This window comes from Natrix helvetica (genome assembly GCF_964273705.1).
Source record: "Natrix helvetica genome assembly, chromosome: 5".
Taxonomy (NCBI): Eukaryota; Metazoa; Chordata; class Lepidosauria; order Squamata; family Natricidae; genus Natrix; species Natrix helvetica.
In genome coordinates, this window is record NC_138551.1 from 47,980,445 (window position 1) to 48,001,719 (window position 21,275).

Sequence of the window (21,275 nt, forward strand, 5' to 3'; positions counted from 1 at the left end):
TTTCCTGTGTCTTAAAACTGGCTCATGGCCAATAGTATGGTAGTATATAGTATCCATAATCCAATTCCTTAAAAAATATTTTATAGCAACTGTAATTTTGCATATTATAGGAATTGATTACTTGTTGATGTGAAATGTACTTGTAAATATCTCTCTTGTTTGCAATTTTAAGTTTACTAATTTATAAAAATATGTATTAAAATTCAGTACTTTGGACTCAGATATAGAAAGGTACTTTGGAGCATGCTTGGGACTCATACAATACCTTTCTGGAATTTACTGAAGCATTTGCATATTTTCTATAATTGGATGGCTGCCTTCCATGCTGAAGCACAAACACAAGAAAAGGTGTTTGCTCTAAGGAGTTGTAGAGTTATTACATGCCCAGTAAAACACTTTTTTGTTTTCAGTTATGAAGTCCTACGGAGCCCAACTATTTATAACTAACCCTATATGTCATAACCCTATGTTGTCGTGAGAGAAGTCCTGTTGAAATCTGAGATTGAATAAATGTCAGTCTCAGAATTGCATTGTTAGATATATTATCAGTTAATCTATTTGGTACATATAAAATTGTTCAAATATCAGTATTTTCACAATTATATTTGCTTGTGAATACAGGATGCACTTCTAGCTAGGCATTCAAATATTTTTTTCAGAGATATGCTTTTTAGTATTCTCATATTCATAGTAGAGAAGAGAGCAGATTTAAATAATTCATTGTAGCATTGTAGTTAAAGCATTGTAGTCTACTAATTGTGTGACTTTTCCTCTTCAGTTATTGAAATCATGAATCCTGTTTATAGTCCTGGATCTTCTGGGGTACCCTTTGCAAATGCCAAAGGAATTGGGTATCCAGGTATGTAACTTAAACTCATAAAACTTTCTGTTGTGTTATCAGACAAGATGCTATGATTATCTCAATTCAGAATTGAGTTTGCATGAATGATTACAATCTTTCTGAACATGGTAGCATCAAGATGTATTGGGACGGAGTTCCCCAAATTTTAAGCATATATGAGAATTCTATATTAGAATAGCTGAATAGCTTTCAAGAAAGTATTGACTTGGGAGTGTGCCATCAATTTCTTTTTAACATAAGGGCATGGAAATTTAAAATAGGTGTTTTGGTATGTGTATCTATGCTTTTTGGTATAGAAAATGTAAAGTCATGATGGTACTGTTTTCCATTCTGTGGCCACAAAGATTAGGACATAAATTATAGGTTTTTTCACAGACGTTAAAGGATTATTTTTGACCAGATTTCCCCCAATGTCAGTTTTCACTAAATGTCTGTGAACTAGTTCACAGCATTCCATGGCATATCCATTGTTGGGGATTCTGAGTTGCAAGCCATAGCTATGCAGGGCATCCAATTGAGCAAGGCTCTTTTTGAAAAGCATCAATGAGCTAATTAAGTAAATAGTTCAGACATTGAAATGATATATTTTATATGACAAAATATAAAGTATTACTTCGTTATGGATTGAAATTACATTAATATAGTATTATGTTTGTTGGATAATCATACAAGTACAATATTGATACGTCTGAAAATAATTTTCAACTATTCCTTTTAGCTGGATTCCCAATGGGCTATGCAGCTGCTGCTCCTGCTTATTCTCCTAATATATATCCTGCAGCAAATCCAACATTCCAAACAGGTATACAATACTACTACACAATTCAGTAATGTAAACGTATAAGTTATTTCAAATATTGAATATGTTAACATCTGTAATAGTACAAGTGACACATGATCACTAAGTAGCCAAATACTTTAATGCAGGATCTCTATGTCTGAAAGTGTCAAATACAAAGGCAGCAGGAAAATGTTGTAATATGCTGTATATTTCTTTATTAGTTACATTTGTCCATCTTGTAGTTTAAAAAAACATGGTAACCCTCAGAGGAACAGCCCTATGCTTACATGTAATCGGGATTTGAGTCCTCAAATTATTTGTTAGAAAGAATAGATATGGGCATTGTCTTCACTACATTTTTGATAATAGGAGTATACAGCCAATTTTTAGGAACTCAGAGTCATTTTTTTTCATGATGTGGGAAGAGCAGTTTAAAACTATGAGCAGGGATGGAGTGCCTTGCTGTATTAGCCCTCTTTTTGTTACAATTATGAAATGCCTCCTGTTAACGCAAGATTTTATATTGAATTGAAGTTCCCACTGGGCATTTTATTAAGCTGTGACAAAATAGCCCTTTAGGCAAGGATGTCAGGAACAAGATTGAACTTTAAGCCGGGATTATATCCTTGTTCCCATCCAAAGTAGCCAGTTGTCATATCAGGGCAGGCCAAACTAAAACCCACTTATGATCATCTCCATAGAAACATTCTTTCATCAAACCAGACATACTTTAAGATAATCCTTCCTTGACAGCCATTTGGCCCTCGATACACTTTCACCAACATTTCTTTGGTTTAGCATGACAGTTATTGATTATCATGATTCACAAGTACACAATGGCAAAGAACAAGGAGGAATCATTTTGGCAAGGGTGGATTTTACTGGAACCCCTAATGGTTGAATGGAATGATTGGAATAATCTGAACTTTTCAATCCTCTTTTTTGTCCCATAAGAAAACAGTGCAGGTTTTTCTTCCTGCATATGTTGATCTATTCCTCTAAGTTTGAGTATTCCTGATGATTGTTCAAGGAATTAGTTCATTAAAGGTATTTGGAGTTTAGCTATGAATTAGGATGCAGTAAGGTATCTGGCCTATCTTCATCATGAACTGAATTCTGTTCCACTTACTGGCATCCTCAAGCAGTTGTTGGTATAATAGAGTGGAACTACCCATTGTGGTTTTAAAGCAATGTTACATTGTATTGATGGAAAACTATTGTAAATTGAAGAGGGCTACGCCAAAGGGAAGAGTAGATACACTTACATACATAACTTCCCCACTTTGTCAATGAAATTACAGTTAATCCTAATTCTGGAAATTATTTCTGGAAATTTAATTCTGAAAATTTTAGAAATATTCTGAAATAATTCTGTATATATGCATGTTTTCAAGTGTATCTCAGAAATTTTCATGTGTTGCCACAATAAAAAATATTACATTAATAACATCGAATTAAAATTAGCTGTTTGTGAAATACAGTACCCCATTTATAAAATTAATTTCTGGGAAACAGAAATGCCAGATAACTAGAAAAAGACTAAATATGTCATTCTTCAAAAATGAGAATATGTATAATTATTGACTCAGTCTGAATTGATACCTGAAAAATTGAGAACAAATAGTAGAGCAAATTATTTACAACCATCTCAAAAACAATAGAAGGAATTTTCATGCACAGGTACTAGTACTTGCCAGAGTAATTGATCTGATAAATTTAAACAGATTGTGTGAATACTGTGGTCATTATATATCTAAACTTTAGCAAAACATTTGATACCTTAACATTCTGATAAACAAGGTAATTGGGAACTGTAAGGTGTGACAGGTATATAAAACTAACTTGAAAAACATAGAATGTTCCTCAATAATTCTGCATCAGAATGGACTAGATAATGAATAGCACAGGGTCCAATGTAGTTTGGTAGAAACTATTTGCTCAATTAACCATATCATATATAAAACTGATACAAAAATACAAAGAAAACAATAAAACACTTTCATAATAAGTCATCACCCCTATAGTTCACCCCAGTCTGATGTAAATATTCTCTCCTGTTCATAATGGCCTTGAAATGAAGAGTGCAATCTTACTGGTGATTGCAGGTTTGTTCCCTGCAATAAATATTATTGTTTCTCCTGGGTCCCCCAATATTATTTTTTTTGTTTTTAAATATGAGTCTTAAGTACACAGTAGAGAACAGTTTGCCGTTGACAAGAATGTGACTTCGATGATTGATGCTCCACAAATGCATAGTCTTTCTTTAAGTTTGACCATGAAATCCCCCATGTCTCATGGAGTTCAGTTGTTAAAATTGAGCTCCAGAGAAAGCTCTTCTGAAATATTGAGACATGTAACTTAAACATTTTTCTAATCAAGGGGCTGATTTGTGTTGAATCAGCCACTTTAAAGACATGACACATTTAAGTATTGCAGCCACATAAATAACTCTCTGTTTGAAAGCTTCCTTGGCCTTTAGATAAGATTTGACTAGGATATTGAAAGATTACATTTGAAAGTTGGATGTAGTTGAAGTAGAAAGTATGGTTATCAACTTAGATAATGCAAAATAGGTACAATAGCTAATATATAACCGGAAAAAAATCATGACTGTGGTTTGTTAGGAAAGAAAATGGGCTAGAAATAATAGAATGCAATAGACACAAAATTTTTCATCTAGAAAAAGTAACTCAGATGTTCATTTATGAATCTACAGGGGGGAGGGGTTACTGCAAAGAAGATAGATGCAGTTTTAAACTGTATCAGCACTGATATGGTTTCTGAATCAGAGGAAGTAATAGTTGTACTTTATTCTTCTTTGGTCAGGCCCCCACTTTGAGTATTGTGTCCAATTCTGATCACTGCATATTAAAGAGGATTCAGACAAACTGGAACAGGTTCAGAGAAGAACAACGCGGATGATCATGGGACAAGAAACTAAGACCCATGAAGAAATATTGAAGAAATTGGGACTGTTTAGCCTTGAGACATGAAGACTCTGGGGGAGGGGGCATAATAGCATTCTTCAAAAACCTGAGAGGATGTTATACTGAAGAGGATATAGACTGTTCTTCGATATTCCAGAGCTCAGGATGTTTAATAATGGATTTAAGTTACAGGAAGGCAGATTCTGATTCAATATTAAAAAAAATGTAACAGTAAGAGCATGTCAACAATGTCATTATGTGTACCCTTCTGCAGTAAGAACAGTTCAATATTGCACTGTATGTACCTCCAAGTTGGTATGTGTGCAACAGTATATTGGGTTGCAAGTTAGTTTCTAGATTAAATATCATAACTTGCACAGAATAGTGTGACCATGCTTGGGGTAAAGCTGGGCCTTGGTTGTATTGGTGGCACATTCAAAATTTGCCAGAACTGACGATTACTGTTCATATTGGTGATCGAGAATTTGGTTTTGGCACAGATCTGACTAAGTGTAAGTAATACAGCAGTCTCGGTCATACTAAAAACTTCATGTGAAAACCTTGATTGACCAAAGCTATATTAACTGGCAGAGATCTATATGGGGCCATTTGGTGAGGACCATGGCACGTAGAATATTGTAATTTGGAATATAAGAAGAGTGAGTGGTTAAGAACAAGAAGGTAATTGGATGGATGAACTGTTTGTTCCTCCCTTCACTAAGAAAAAAGTAATATTCAAATGAAGATAATACACATAGGGAAGTGCAAATAGTTTTCTCTTACTGACTGCTTGTTCGATGACTGTTCAAAGCTACAACAGCACTGAAAAGGGAGTTTTACGATCAGTCTTCCAAGTTGTAACATCACAATGCCCCCATATCACATGATCATGATTCAAACATTTGGCAAGTGGTGTGCCCAAAAAATATAAGACCCGGTATTATTTTCAGGGAAACACGGTATGATAGTTACAGTGTTCATGGTCATGCGATTGCCCTTTGTGACCTTTTGCATCGATTTTCTAACAAACCAAGAAGTATTGCTAGAAGTATTTTAGAGGTTTTTATGGGAATTATAGTGATATGTTGGAAAAAAGAATATAAATGAATATTTTTAATTCTTAAGGTCCAAGAAAAATAATTATAAAGAGAATGTTTCAACTCCTGTAAGAAAATTGAAAAATGGTAATACTGCAAGTGTAGAAAATAATAAATCTAGAAAAAGGTTAAAATACGTAAATGAAACTAGTTTAAAGAAAGGTAAAGAAAATGGAAGAAATTGATGAACTAAGTGGACAGAAAAGAAAACAAGGTATTTAGGTATTATAGAAAGTACTAAATTCAGTAGGTAAGCATCCTCTTCCTATCTAGATTTAAGATTCCACAAGTCAATGGAGAAACTGGCGGGGAAGGTCAAAGTCACTTGGGCAAGTTTGCCCAACTGGTGCATCATTCCCCAGCCCCTCTGCATTTGTGCTGGCCATCTGCTCAGCTTCCATGAGCATTGCTATGTTCACATCAAACCTCCCCAGCCACTTGTGTGCTCCCTGAGCCTCATTGACCTTACACCTTCCTCGTGCCTGAGCTTGTGCCTTGCCACCCTCTCTGAGATCACATTCCTCCACCCACACGCCCTCTCAGTCTCACGGCACTCTTGCCATACCTCCCCAGTAACTCACACTCCCTCACCCAGCAGCAGCCATCCCAAGCCCCACTGCACTTGTGCCATGCTTCCTGGTCACATAATGAATTATCTCGCTCCCTCTCCCATTCACCAACCACTTATTTGCCTGCTGACTTAGTTCAAAGCCACCTGGGACTTGTAACTTCCTGCTAGCTTCCCTGCTAACTTGGTTGTTAGGATGTTGCAGGGAAATGCTCAGTTAATCACCAGGATCCTCACTTTAACAACAACAGCAGGGATTGTAAACCACTAAGCAGTGTCACATGATGTTGCTCTTTATGACTAGATCACTTAGCAATGAAAATTCCAGTCTCCAAAGCCCTTGTAACTGGAGGACTACCTGTAAATACTTTTTATCAAACTTTACAATGGCAACAATCCAGAATTTATGACAATAGTAGTAATCGGGTGGGATTCGATTGGTTCGGGCGAACCGGTAGCTCCGATGATCAGCTGGGAGCAAATCGGTTTGCTCTCACAATCAAGTGGGGCCGCCTGCCCCTGCGTTTTACTGACCTATATCTTCTCAGCTGAGTTGCGCGGCAGAGTGGATTGCTGCGTCTCAGCTGTTTTCCGCTCCAGCAGTAATGCGTAAGGCAAGTTTTCTCAAAACTGCGCACACACGCAATCACCGAACCAGTTGTTAAACTGGTTGGATCCCACCACTGGTAGTAATCAAGAATGAAGTTTAATACATAACATATTATGCATTTTGTGAACCTCCCAGAGCCATTGAGAGTCAGGCAACATGCAAATTTGATGAATAAATGAAAAAAAATACTTTTTACACTGTGCTTATTATGTTGCATTTCTAAACATTAAAAGCTGAGTACTTTCTTGACTATTTTTGATCATTGCACATATTTTACTGTTCCCTTTATGCTTATAGAGCAGGGTTGTCAAACTCGGGGGCCGTATCCAGCCCGCAGGGTGCTTAGATCTGACCCACAGGACTTCCCTGGAAACAGTGAAGGACTGGCCCACGATACCTCTGCCAGCGAAAACAAACCTCCCCGGGGTGGTGGTGGTACTGGCAAATGGCTGCAGGAGGCCACCACGGCCGATAATCGGGCCTAGGAGGGCTGCACACCCTCTCCCCCCCCTCCAAGTTCCGTTTTCGCTGGCAGAGGGCTGTAGGAGGATGTTGCCACTGAAAACAGGGCTCGGGAGCCCGTTTTTGCTGGCAGACCGCTCAGGCTACCACAGGCACTGCCAACACAAGTAATATCAAGAAGCCATGCCCTCCCCCAGACCCCCGAAGTTAGAGACAACCCTGATGCAGCCCTCAATGAAATCAAGTTTGACACCCCTGTTATAGAGGTTCCATCACTGGGCTTAGGCTGAGTCTGCAGGATGATTATACTAATGATTGTAGGATTTTTATTTTAACTTTGGCTGCCAATTTATATTTATTTAATGTGATCTTGTAACATTGTATTTTTAATTGTTGTTAGCTGCCTATAGTTATCATGTTGAGATGGGTAGTCATATACATTTAAATAAATAAATAATAGTTTGTGTTGGGCAGCAGTTTCTTCCTATTTTTGTTATTTTAATTTAAAAAATGAATTATGCTATTTTTCACTGTTTAATAATATAACTATTACAAATTATTGGAACACAAAAGTTTATACTTGGCTATCTTTTATATAGGTTATACACCGGGCACACCATATAAAGTCTCTTGCTCACCCACCAGTGGTACAGTGCCTCCTTATTCTTCATCGCCCAATCCTTACCAAACTGCAGTATACCCAGTTCGAAGTGCCTATCCACAGCAGAATCCATATGCACAGGTAAAAAGAGTATGTTTGTTGTTTGACTTAATTATATAACAATTGGAACTGTGCCATTTTCTAGATTCTTAGGGCTGTGCTGGTTTGGGGTGGGGTTATAATAATTAATCATACGTATAGTGTAAATCAGTGAATTTTGGCTTATAGTTGATAATCTGCCTTCAAAACAACATGATTGTTGACTTCTTGTTTCTGGTTTGTTTGGAGATACAAGCCAGCAATTTTGGTTAATATGCAATTACACTTGTGCTTCCCAATTAGTTCAGATTGATTGAGCAGTTAATCAGGAATAGTTTTGAGAAATCTAAAAACTCATTATTACTGATGAACAGTAATCAGTTCTTTTTTCTTCCTTTTTGAAGGGCCCGACTCATACCTGATGTGTATAATAAAATAATGGCATTTCCTTGAAACCGTGTGGCCTTTTAGTATATATCAATAGTACTGGAAAGAATTTTAGTAAACCAACCATTTTTTTCAACAGCAAGGCACTTACTACACACAGCCTTTATATGCAGCACCACCCCACGTAATCCATCACACTACAGTTGTGCAGCCCAATGGAATGCCTGCAACTATGTATCCAGCACCAATTCCACCTCCCAGAGGAAATGGTGTCACCATGGGAATGGTGGCTGGGACCACAATGGCAATGTCTGCAGGTATGTGAATTTTCTTTTATTCCAAAAGTCTGTGATATGGTATTGGTTGTTATAGAGCACTTGATACCTATTAGTGTGGCCAGTTGGTCAGCTGCATATAAATTCTCAGACAACCATTGGTAAACAGATAATCTCTTTGGCACATAGCACTAACATTTTGTATTCTTGTAACTACTCCTTTGACCATCAAACACATCTTAAAATGCAGGTCCTTCTGTGATAGTGACCCTCACAAGGCAATTGTATCTTGACTTACAACAGTTCGTTTAATTTGAAGTTACAGAGGCATTTAAAAAGTGACTTATGACTGTTTTTCACACAAACCACCATTGTAGCATCCTCATGGTCACGCAATAAAAATTCAGATACTTGGCAACTGACTCATATTTATGATGCTTGTCATGTGATCACCTTTTGCAACCTTCTGACATGCAAAGTCAAAGGAGAAGCCAGATTCACTTAGCAACCGTGTTACTTACTTAACAACTGCAGTTATTGGCTTAACAACCGTGACAAGAAAAGTCAAAATGGGGCAAAATTCACTTTAAAAATGTTTCACTTAGCAACAGAAATTTTAGGTTCAATTGTGGTCATAAGTGGAGGACTACTCGTATTTTGATTTGTAGAATATTTATTGATTGGTTGTCTGTCAATGTGAAGAAAGAAGTTTTAACATGGTAATGCAAGAGGTGAATTTAATTTTGTGCCATGCCTTAATATCATTTGGGAATTCTGGGAATTATAGTCCTAAAATATTTGTAAGACATAGGCTGTGGAAGACTGATACAACTAGGGGAGACATGATAGCAGTGTTCCAGTATCTCAGGGGTTGCCACAAAGAAGAGGAAGTCAAACTATTCTCCAAAGCACCTGAGAGTAGAACAAGAAGCAATGGGTGGAAACTAATCAAGGAGAGAAGCAACTTAGAACTGAGGAGAAATTTCCTGACAGTTAGAACAATTAATCAGTGGAACAGCTTGCCTCTAGAGGTTGTGAATGCCCCAATACTGGAAGTTTTAAAGAAGATGTTAGATAACCATTTGTCTAAAATGGTATAGGGCCGTGATGGCGAACCTGTGGCACACGGAGCCATTTGTCAGGGCACGCGAGGCGCTGCCCTGTCAGCTGAGTTCACCTTTTTAAAAGCTATTTTTCGCCTTCCCCAGGCTCCAAAGGCTTTATAGGAGCCTGGGGAGGGCGAAAAGAGTCTCCCCCCCCCCCCCCGGAGGCTTCAGGGACCGTCCCTGAAGCCTTCGGAATGCTTAAAACCACCCTCCGAGCAAACCGGAAGTGACTTCCGGGTTGCTCGGAGGGTCATTTTAAGCGTTCCGAAGGCTTCAGGGACCGTCCGAGGCTTCCCTGATGCCTTCGGAGCGCTTAAAACGACCCTCCAAGCAACCCGGAAGTCATTTCCGGTTTGCTCGGAGGGTGGTTTTAAGCGCTCCGAAGGCTTCAGGGAAGCCTCCGGACAGTCCCTGGAGCCTCCGGAAGGCCTCCGGGGGGTCGGGGGAGGCTCTTTTCGCCCTCCCCAGGCTCCTATAAAGCCCCTGGAGCCTGGGGAGGGCAAAAAAAACATGTAAAAATGGGGGGGTCGCGTATTGTGCGCGCATGCCCACTGGGGGGTCGCGTGTTGCATTATGGGTGCGGCACGCCCGCACTCGACCCCCCTGCGCTCCCCCCACTTGTGGCACGTGAGCCAAAAAAGGTTCGCCATCACTGGTATAGGGTTTCCTGTCTAAGCAAGGGATTGGAGTAGAAGACCTCTAAACTCCTTTCCAAATCTGTTTATTCTATTCTATTCTATTCTAAAATGCAGGGAAAGCAAAAACAGGACAGTCTGCAAACATAATTTCTTTAAGTTCTGTAACAGAAATTCTGGTGGCTGTTCTAATTGTGAAGCAATTAAGTGTGGACATATTTTTTCCTCCCCAGGTACCTTGTTGACAACACATTCCCCAACTCCCGTAGCCCCCCACCAAGTTACAATGCCCACTTATCGAGCTCCAGGAACTCCAACCTATAGTTATGTGCCCCCACAGTGGTGATTACCATTACCCAGTGTAAGTATTATATTTATAGCTATAATGATTTGTCTAGTGTAGGACTATCAAAAGGCACACTGGATGCTTAGCTCTTTTCACCCTTCTTTTGAATGCAGATTTGAAGATGGGAGATATGCAATCAAGTAACTGAGGTTTAAAAGTTGGTGCTGAAGCCTTCATGCCTCCAACCAGGACTTGTTTCTTCTGAATGCTTGCAATCCTTTGCTAAACACTAATTCCACCGAAGACTTCCCAGTGCTGCATATCTTACATCTTGGAACTCCAGCAGTTAGTCTTAAAGCAAATCCTGTTTTGTGGACTGTCTTGCAATTTTTAGCTAATTATAATGATTAAAGGGAGTATAAATTTATTGATTCATATCTAGTTGAATGCATGTCTAAAACTCGCAAAGCTTGCTCAACCTACCTGCTCTGACTGATGCAAAAATTGTCATATGCAAAATCCAAACAAGCCGAAAAGTATTTTACAGTTTATATCACTAAAGCACTGTTGTAATGTTTGCAGGGTCTTAAAGAGGTAGAATTGTGGCAGTGATTTTTTTTCATCATTCTACATTAGCAAGTATGTTAACCTTTTAGGTCACCAGGTAAAGAGAGAAAAAATTGGTGGTGTTTTTCTTTCTGGTTCTGTGACTGGAAAATGTCTTTGTAGAAATCTTGCGAAGGAATCATTTGTTATTTGTAAGTTCTTTCCATTTCCACTTTTTAGATTCAGTGTTATTATGGACATTCTCAAGGACAAAAATATACAGGAAAAATGCGGTTAAGGTATTTTTTCTGTCTTAATTCATTAATCATCATTGGAATGTTTGGTGGAAAATCATCCATGTAATGGTTTACCTCCTAGAACAGTCTTAAGTGATTGATGTCAATGATTGCCACACTGCTGGTAAATAGAATTTTGTTCAGTTTTGTTCAGGTCCACCCCCCACCCCCCAACAAAACAGGGCTATTCTTGGCCAGATTGATAGTTTGAGCAGTTTTCTTTTGTAAAAGCATAGTCACATCAATATTTCAATAGAAAAGAATTCAACATATTCTGAAGAAAAATGACCTTTTTGATTAGGGGAGCAAACTAATTAAATGATTTTATTGGCTTATTTTCCTTGCAGCATGGATATGAACCAAGTGTGGAAGCAATTGTTAGAATATACCTTTACATAAAAAGTAGGACTAAATTCAAAAGTGATCAAGTACAAAGATTCTTGTTGGTGATAATCTTTTGGCATAATCTTGGGCATATACTTTTTTACCTCCTAAATTGCATTTGGAAAAAGTGAAATTAAGAAAACAGATACAGTATTTTATTGCAGTGAACCACTTCTGAACTCCTTGCCTACAGCTTTGAGTCTTTGTAGAAGTACCTCAGTCAATGCTGTGGCGATATAGGGCTAGTCTTGGAACCAGTTTGTGTACCAAAATTATTATGGGATTTTAAAATTTTTATTTTAGGCTTTAATTTCAGTGCTAAAAGCAATCAAGGGCTTTCTTTGAATTGGCACCAATTATTATTTCCCCCAGTATTTCCTGTCTGCAATAAATAGTGTAGTCAAAGATTAAAATGTTCCCTTTTAAAGTTAACATTTGTAGATTAGTTTATAGTATTGGTAAAATATTTGCAAGTTGTTGGTGTTTTTTAATTGTGAAACTGAGCATCCTAACATTGGGATGATAAGTTTTTAAATCAGATGTTACAACTACTTATATGTAACTTAGAAACTGATTTTAGTACTACCATTCTATTTTTTTCTTCTGGGGCAAGAATCTTCTGTGCCTCAAATCCATTTGAAACGGCCTTTATGATGTTTAAACAATAACATACTCTCTTTTTTTGTTTTACTTAAAATGTATTTTCTTTGGATCATTATATGACACATGTATCCAAATGCCAGTGACACAACATAATCATATGTATTCTTACATTTTAATCTTGAGCACTTATTGCAGATGAGAAAGTTCTGTATCCATAGAACAAGCAAATTCATTCTTTCTTGCCATTTGGGTCTGCTTAGCTATTATTCCATTTGTGAAGTTGTCATCATTCTGAAGAGTGCTCCCTCAACTTATGATTATTCAGTATGGAGACTTAACCAGTGTAGCAGGCTTTTAAAGTTAAATTTTCTTGCATTTATCACAGATGTGAATTTTGAAAAATAGTTTTGCCAGGGACATGTTGAAAATAAATAAAAGCTTATGTCTTTATATAAATGTCCTGAAGTCTGTAGCTAATGCAGTACTTTGTAAATGGTAAAGATAAATTGTACTTGATTCTTCTCAACTTTCAGTTTTTAGATATTTCCTTGGTTGGTTTTTGTTTTTTTTTAAATACAGTGATGCCATAGTAACAGCTTTTAGGTAATCCGACTTTGAGCACTTTTTTCTGAGTTGTGTTATGGGATTCATCTGCAATGGAGGAGTAGTACTTCCCTTGAGGAATAGTACTTCTTGCAAAAATTACTGCACCTTCCAGAATTTGGGGGAGGGGGGGAATGAGGCAATGATCTTTTATTGGAGATAAGTCCATACCTCCGATAGCATCTTTAGGAAAGTAACCAAAAGCACAGTGATGAGAGGATGTATATAGCTTGGTATATTGTTGCAAATAATTAAAAAAGCATGACTATGAAACAAAGTTTGTACTTCAAATGGATGTATTTAGACAGGGGATATTGTGGATGTTTTTCTCCTCCTGGCTGTTAGTTCCCTGTTTAGAATTCCTGTATGGGAGGGTGGGGAGGTAAAGCCTCTAATTCTTAGTATGTGGTTGCATTGAAACTCCTCCTAAAGCTTTAAAGGAGGTTGATGCAGCAGAGACAAGGCTCCAATTAAGCTGCTCCCAAACAAATGCAGCCTCTAGAGGGGAATACAGTAACATATTACAGCAATAACAGAGAAAACAAAAGATCTGAGTTTAATTTGAAAGGCTATGTTTTTAAATAATACTGAAGGCATTGTTTAGGAGACATTCTCAAACTATATAACACAATATTTGAAGTGTCTTTTTTTTTAAAAGCAAAATAGACAGATTCTACAGATACTTTATATTTGGCCAATAAACTTGTAGATGTAATCAGTGGTATTAATGCTAACCAACTGACATGAAACTAAATATCCCATTTTTAATTGAGGTAATAAATGTATAAATGAAATATTACTGTAGACATACATTGAAATACTCTGAGAAGCTCATACATTACCACGAAATATGTCTTGATGCCACGATGGAGATAATGGAGGGAAGAAGGTTTTTTTGCTTTATTTGGATTCCTGAAATGTAACCCAGTGAGAGCAGAGTTTTTAATCTGTCATGACTAAAACTTGGCACAGGCTCCATAATATAGTTAATATTTCATGACCATTGCAAAGTAATTTTAACTTCAGTAGAGAATTTTGAATTTATTAGGGAAAAACTTTTGTTCCTATATGTTTCTACTGAGCATTCATATTGCTTGGTTGTGTAAGTTAATTTTGTTAGAGTCAAAATGCAGGGGAGAAAAACATTTTCAACTAGTTTCTATTGCATTGTTGTGTTGATAGTATGAAGCAGACACTCAACACCACTAAGGGTCTGTTCTGGAACAAGAAAAAAATAGGCATTGATCATTATTTTTTGACAGTGAAGTTCAATATTGCATTCTGTATTCGGTTGTTTGCTAATTTAGCACATTCCCTTTCTGTCTCTGCCTGCAAACACTGAGCCCCAATTTGTTTTTAACCTGTGCATAGAGTTTGTTTGCACTTGGCCTTTCCTTTTTACTTTTTCCTGTGTAGTCATTCCTTCTCAATATATCTAACAAGCTCATCCACGTGGAATAATAATAAAAGGGAGACAGCAGTGCAGGCAAGGGAGCTGCATCTATATTAAACATCTGATTCTTGTTCAAGCTGCCAATCAGTAGATATTGAAAGGCAGCAAGCAACAAGTAACTGGAGAGAGGTTGTATTATCAGAATCTTGAATTGTCTCTTCAGCCTACTGAAGACATTGGTATTTATGAGATACTGAGGTGGCTATTTAAATGAAACGGGCACTGTTTCTAAAATGACATGGAAATATTTGAGCATCCCAATATCAGGAGCCAATTTAACATACCAAGATAGTCTGAACAGTTTGACTTCCAATTCCCTGTCATCGGTATCTGTATGACTTTTGCTAACCTGATATGAATTTTGAGCACTTAGCAAGCAAACTGTGGAAGCTTCACTTAGCTTGCTGCTGTACAAACTTGTTTTAGTAGAATGGATTTGTTAGTGGGATTTTATTGTAGTGCTATTATTGGCTGCCCTTGTGGGGTGAAAAGTGGAATGCATGCAACAGAAGTGCAAGAGGCCCCAGTAATAGTGTTGTTATGAAATAGGCACAGGTTTCCTTTTTATATAACTTTTTTTTAAAAAAAAAACTGTCTTAAAACAGTTGTATTGGTACTTTTTCCCAAGTTTAGGTCAATGTTGTCTTCCAGAAGTTTAAAGCATCACATCTTTTGCATCAACACATAGGAGTGGCAATTCCATTCTGAGCCAATTGTGTAAAATTCATTTTTATTATACAATCGAATGAGTAGATGAGCTCAGAGTTAAATTCTTAAAAGCACGTTTATGTAACAGGAATTGTTATGTATTAATACTTCAGTTTTCAATAAAGATTGACTGTGTTGCTTATTGTTGTTGTTTTTCTTTTGCAACTACAATACCTCAAAATAATGTTAAATGATGTTTAGGCTTTTTAATATGCAGTGTGCTAGAAACTCTTCATCCTTGAAAGGCAATCTGGCACATTCTACACATTGTGGATTACAATTGTCATCAGTCTCAGCCATCAAAGCTATTAACGTGGATTGTGGGAATTGTGATTTAAAACATCTGAAGGAATTCACCTTGCCTGCCTCTGATTTACTGAGCAACAAGAGTTTGATTCACATCACACTTGCTGTCTTAACACCATCCATAAAAATTTAAAACAACTTGCACATTTCATTGAAAGAAAAATGTTAAAGTGAGATTAGCAGATTTTTTTTTATTTTCTTGGCAATAAATGTTTTAATTTTAAATTTCACATGCTTTTAGAAAACTCTAGTTTTGCCATGTTTAATGAAAGTTGGGAGAGTTGGTATTGGAAGGAATCATTTAGATCAGTAAGTTCAATTGCCTATTCAGGGTAGGGGTTTAAATTAGGGCATTCCAGAAAGAAGCCAATTGACCTTCACAGAAATACCCAATAGAACCCACCACCCTCCAGGTATTTGACACCTTTTTCTAACAATCTGCCTTTCTGTGACTTAATCTGTTTTATACCATGCACTTCCGAATGAGAATTCAGAGTTCATGTCACTTGAGTGTGACTTTTATCTAATTTATATAGCTGCTCATCTCACAAGGAAAATGCCACTGTATCTCCCTCTATCAACTTCTCAAGGATGTACACACCCAGCTCTTTCAGCCTCTTCATAGGACTTGATTTCATCTTTCACTGACTCTGTTCTGATTTCTCTGAATCCTTTAAATGTGTGACCTCTAGAATTCAAGGCAAAGTCTGTTCAAAGCCAAGTAAGAGTGAACCAATTATTTGCCACGCTCCTTATTTGATGCAAATAATGCTTAAACTCACCTATTTAGAAGAACATGAGGTGGCAAAGCACTTGAGCTTGTCAGATCAGTGGTCAGGACTTTGAAAGATAAGCAGCAAGCAAAAATAATTGGTCTCTGTGTTAATGGTTTTATTTCACATTTCTTCACATCTGATTATGTAGAGCAGTTTATAGCCTTGTCTGTGTTAGAGTCATAATACCACAGGACCCCAAATTTAGGTTGCTTGTTTGCTTGCTCTGGTGTAAGCTGAAACTAGTAATATATTTCATACAGCATTGCATGATGTCATGAAATGCTTTCAAATAATGACAAATGCTTCCAACTGAAAAATTAATTCCTACACTGCAGCCTCTAATAAGTCATTCTAGACAATTTTTTTTTCAGTTAGATCTTTTTTCTGACAATATGGAGTACAGATTCATACTTTATCCTATTTTTTGTAAGGATTTCTGAAGAACAGTTAAATGTTCTTACCTAATTAAAGAAGTATATATTTTCCCCTTTTCCTGCAAGAGATATTTTGCAAATTCATTTATATAATAGTCAAAAATATCCAAATAAATTCTTTCCATTTAAATGAAAAAAAACACTCTTCTGAAATCTGGCCTATTTCCAGATAATCTCAGAACAAACAATGTTTATGGCTCTGTGTGTATGGTAGCTTTTTTTAATGTCAAATTGTAGCATTGTTAAATCATGCCATTCAATTTGTGGAAGTCTCACCTGACTCAGTAGACTTTCATCTGTTATTCGTCTCAATTATTGTAGGAGCAATCAATGGTTTGAGATTTTAACAACTATACAAATATAAAAATACCTTGGGACACGACACTATCATCACTGGCAGCTTTGACTACTAGCTGTATTCTTGAGTGATTAAACTGCAACCTCAACGTATTATCTTTATGGGCTGTGTTCATGCAACATACTAAACTAAAAAAACTCAGTTAAGTGCATGGATGCTCTCCCTCCCACATCAAGATTAATTAGCTTTATGCTTCATTATGTCATTCTAATCAGAATGACCACGTTAGGTTTTGGAAAACGAATGTTTTGTTACAGACTACAGTTCCCAATTTGCAGATAGGGTAATCCAGGCAATCTAGAAAGTCCCAAAGAATGGTTAAAAACTTCTGATGAGAAGTGTGTTTTTGGCATATGTGCCTACTGAACAAGCTTTCAAGCTAAGCATATTGTGTTAGCATTGCAGGACACAGCACCTGTCTGAAGGTAGCTAATGTTAAAAAAAATAGTAAATCTCAGATCCGATTATCATTGGAGTAAAGGAATAAAGGATGGAAGGAATTCAAGGATTGTAGATTGGTACCCTAGAAGACAGAGGTAATTCATATTCTGCATTATGGCCAAGAAAACAATATGATTATGTCCATGTGGTTGTGATAATTGAGTGTTATTCAAAAACAAAATACCTGGCCGTTATCTTTGCAACTTTCCCTGATCATTGTGGATCTTTTGAAATTGTAATCTGATGTATGTATTCATATACTAACACAAGGGTGAATGACCTGCATAATTAACACGACTGCTATTTGAGACTCCGCATGACCAGATGTTAATTTATCCTTATATTACTTTTTTTATGGTAAAAGATGAGGAGCTTTGACTGCCTAGAAATTCTGGATATATGCTTCTGTTATTCTACCCTTCCCCATATTTGGTTACAAGACATTTCTGCATAAGAAAAAAAACAGACACTGTGAAAGTCAGTTTTACAATTTTCTTTATGAAATTAAATGTAATCCCTCCAAAGAGGGAAAGAGAAAGTGCAAGAATGATTCTGTACATGCTTCTGGCTTTCTATAACTGAAGGCTGGTCAGCTACAGTTGGACCCTGCAACATTTTGCATCACACCGCTGAGTGCTCACTCCCCTGGAGTATTGTCATGCCAGGGTAGGTTGGGTTCTTCACTTTTAATTTCACAGTACCAGGAAATCCCTAAACAATGGGATTCAGTCAGTTATGGCTTCTATCTATTTCACTATTGTAAGGCAAATCGTTTTATCTAATCAAAAGATTATATGGAGAGAGAGAGCCATCAATTTTCAAGTGGTTAGTATCTGAATACACACTCTCCATAAAAATTGGCAAATCTGTGTCCCTGTCTTCTCTTAAGCACCTCCACCACCTCTGCAGAGTGTTGCATAGGTGATATATCATAGTTCCAAATAATACTGCTTCGTTTGTAAGTGCCTGGCATGCCTGAAATTAATCTTTAGATAAATCTACGTATTGTATCTTTAGGAAGATAGGTCAGCCTTTCTTCCATATTGTGCCTCCTAGATCTGTTTGGGACTGTAACTCCCACAATCCACAAAAGCTCACTGCACCTATTTTGGAATTCTTGGAATGGGACTTCCACACAATTGGAGGACATCAAGTTGTAGAAGGTTGACAATAGGCTTCCAAATACTGGCGTTCTTTCGTGGAAAAGAAGAGGCAAAAGAGGCATCAAGTTAAAAACCTGACAAGACAGATTACAAAATACAGTTATTTGCACTGTTACATAAATAAACATTTTACAAACATTGAAAAAGAAAAGTATTGTTGGCCAGGAGCTATGAGAAAGTAAAAGAAATTAAAAGGTAGTTTAGGCTCATTTTCCCTCCCCTATATACATTAACTCAATTAGGCTACAAATGTCCTGGCTCTTAGCCACACCTCAGGTTGGTTAATCAATCAACAGATCAGCTGTTTGACATAAGAGAAGGTGACGCTTGATCACCTGGGAATGCTCAGGCTGTTCTGGATCTGAAAATTTGGATAGGAGGAAGGGAGAACCTCATCCGGAAAATGGGTACCAGTATGATGTCATATAGCTGATCAGAGCAAATAACCGAGAAGTGGTGGTAGCCGCTCATCCACTGTTGTCTTTTCCTGTCAGTCTTTTCGATTAAAGGTTCCCAGATGGAAGGGCGGTCCAGAATAAAAGGGACAAAATAAGTAATTAAAAAAATATCCTGACATCCGTCTTCTCCTAGGTATTCATCCGTATGGACAGTCTTGAGTTCATTTTCACCGACACACACACATGCACACGAACACAAGATCATGACACTTTGAAGCTCTTCCAGTTGATCCAAAGGAAAGGCGTCGGGAGGGAGAGGATGCTAAGCCAGAGTTGGAGAAAGTGCTTGGGCTTGCAGGACAGAAGCTTAAAGTGCTGTCTCAAAAGGGATTCAGGCACAAGGTCAGGTTGCTTCCCTTCATTTTCGAAACGGTGCCAGCCTGCTGATATTCTGCCAGAAGTTTGAAGGTTTGCGTTTGGGCTCTGCCAACATGAAGACTTGCTGCTGGGGAAGGTTTGTAGGCAGAGTAGGGTGTTTCTGGCGCATCAAGAAATCGTAGTACGTCCTAGTGATCACTGCTGATGAAATGAGCAAAGAAAAAAAATATATTTTACGGTTGTATCTTCTGCTCTGCCTCCTCTGAGAACAGGAGTGTCCCATTCTCAATATGTCTTTTTTTTAATACAAATTGCAATCTGATGCTTTAAGCACTCTTCTTAAGCAGCAGGCCGTTACTGTGAATACATGGGAAGAAAGGGGGAGGACTACATCCTCTTCAGGTTGTTTCTCAGTTGTTTCTCTCAAAACTTTATTTACCAGACTTCTTTACTCTCCCACCTCTAGATGTAGTGGGACTGCAACTCCCATTGAAGTTGCATTTGCTGTGCATTTTGAGAGTGCCAGGATAGTAATAGCTATTCTAGGACGTGGCCCTAATAATTAGGTTGTAAAACAATGCAAAACACATTAGGTCAGGGGTGTCAAACTCAATTTTATTCAGGGTTGTGTTTGACCTCAAAAGGGCCGGGGTGGATGTGGCCAGAGTGGGCGTCACTCATGTTGCGGGCACCTGTGGCAGCCTGAGCACTCTGCCAGAGAAAACAGGCTCCAGAGCTCCACTTCTGGCTATGAAGTCCTCCTGCAAACCTCTGCCGGTGAAAAAGAGGACCCTCCTGAGTTCCATTTTTGCCAAGAGAAGGTTGCAGGAGGCCCTCGCAGCCAGAAACAGCGCTCGGGAGCCCATTTTCACTGGCAGAGGCGCCGCAGGCCGGTCCCTGTTTCAAGGGGGGCTCCGTGGGTCAGATTTAAGCACCCCGTGGGCAGTAAGTAAGTAAATCTTTATTACGGTCAAAGACCAGCAATACACATTAGTTTTTACAATATGTTAAAAAGTACTGACATTAAGATATAATTTAAAAGTATTGACATTAAAAATAGAAAAAATGGAGCCAGCCCGCAGGCCTTGAGTTTGCCACCCTGCATTGGGATGTCAAATTAAAAAATAGTATTCTTTAAGATGGGCAATTAAATATTTGTCATATCTGAGTTTGGGAAACTAACATGCTCTTAATACAGACTCCAATTAATTTAGTTTGCAGTGTATCACTGCTACAATTCAAGGGGCTACTAATGGTCTTATGCCTATCATGCAGTTTAAGCAGCTTGTCCTTGGCCCTGGAAAGGACATGTGAGAAACATAGCACTTATTGCACGTCTCCTGTTTCTCCAGACAAGTGCCATCTAGAAAGAAGCAATGGTGAACACCATGCTGGCAACTACATGCAGTTCAGTATGGGGTGGGGGGTCACTACATTCCCTCTCCACATTTTAACATAGAAAGTCAATAAAATTAAGTTAATGTAAAATCTTTCATGCACTACCATTTTCAATAAAAGAGTCAATGCTGTGACTTTCCTGTCCCAGCAGGGGACAGCATTTGGCCAACATTATCTAGGCTTAAAAGTTAGGCAAAGTCAATTTAGTTATTATTTGTATGGAGGATGTCCAACATATACTAGAACAGTGATGGCGAACCTTTTTTGGCTCGCGTGCCACAAGTGGGGGGAGCGCAGGGGGGTCGAGTGCAGGCGTGCCGCACCCATAATGCAA

General features: G+C 37.8%; 2 protein-coding genes across 6 annotated transcripts in view; one reads left to right on the forward strand and one right to left on the reverse strand.

The window, feature by feature from the left end:
- The window catches only part of FAM168B (family with sequence similarity 168 member B), a 24,376-nt gene extending 8,945 nt beyond the window's left edge, over positions 1-15,431 (forward strand). The window contains exons 2-7 of the mRNA XM_081955940.1: positions 779-859; positions 1,581-1,664; positions 7,907-8,049; positions 8,534-8,711; positions 10,644-10,771; positions 10,870-15,431. Of these exons, the coding sequence (XP_081812066.1) occupies positions 790-859; positions 1,581-1,664; positions 7,907-8,049; positions 8,534-8,711; positions 10,644-10,756 (588 nt within the window). The 5' untranslated portion in view covers positions 779-789 and the 3' untranslated portion in view covers positions 10,757-10,771; positions 10,870-15,431. The remainder of the gene's footprint in view (positions 1-778; positions 860-1,580; positions 1,665-7,906; positions 8,050-8,533; positions 8,712-10,643; positions 10,772-10,869) is intronic.
- A 2,641-nt stretch (positions 15,432-18,072) lies between these two features.
- The window catches only part of ARHGEF4 (Rho guanine nucleotide exchange factor 4), a 121,855-nt gene continuing 118,652 nt past the window's right edge, over positions 18,073-21,275 (reverse strand). For 4 of the 5 annotated variants that reach the window (XM_081955134.1, XM_081955132.1, XM_081955135.1 and 1 more), the window contains one exon: positions 18,073-19,744. In XM_081955134.1, coding sequence (XP_081811260.1) covers positions 19,584-19,744 — 161 coding nt within the window. In that variant the 3' untranslated portion in view covers positions 18,073-19,583. The remainder of the gene's footprint in view (positions 19,745-21,275) is intronic. The other variant, XM_081955133.1, reaches the window with a different exon arrangement.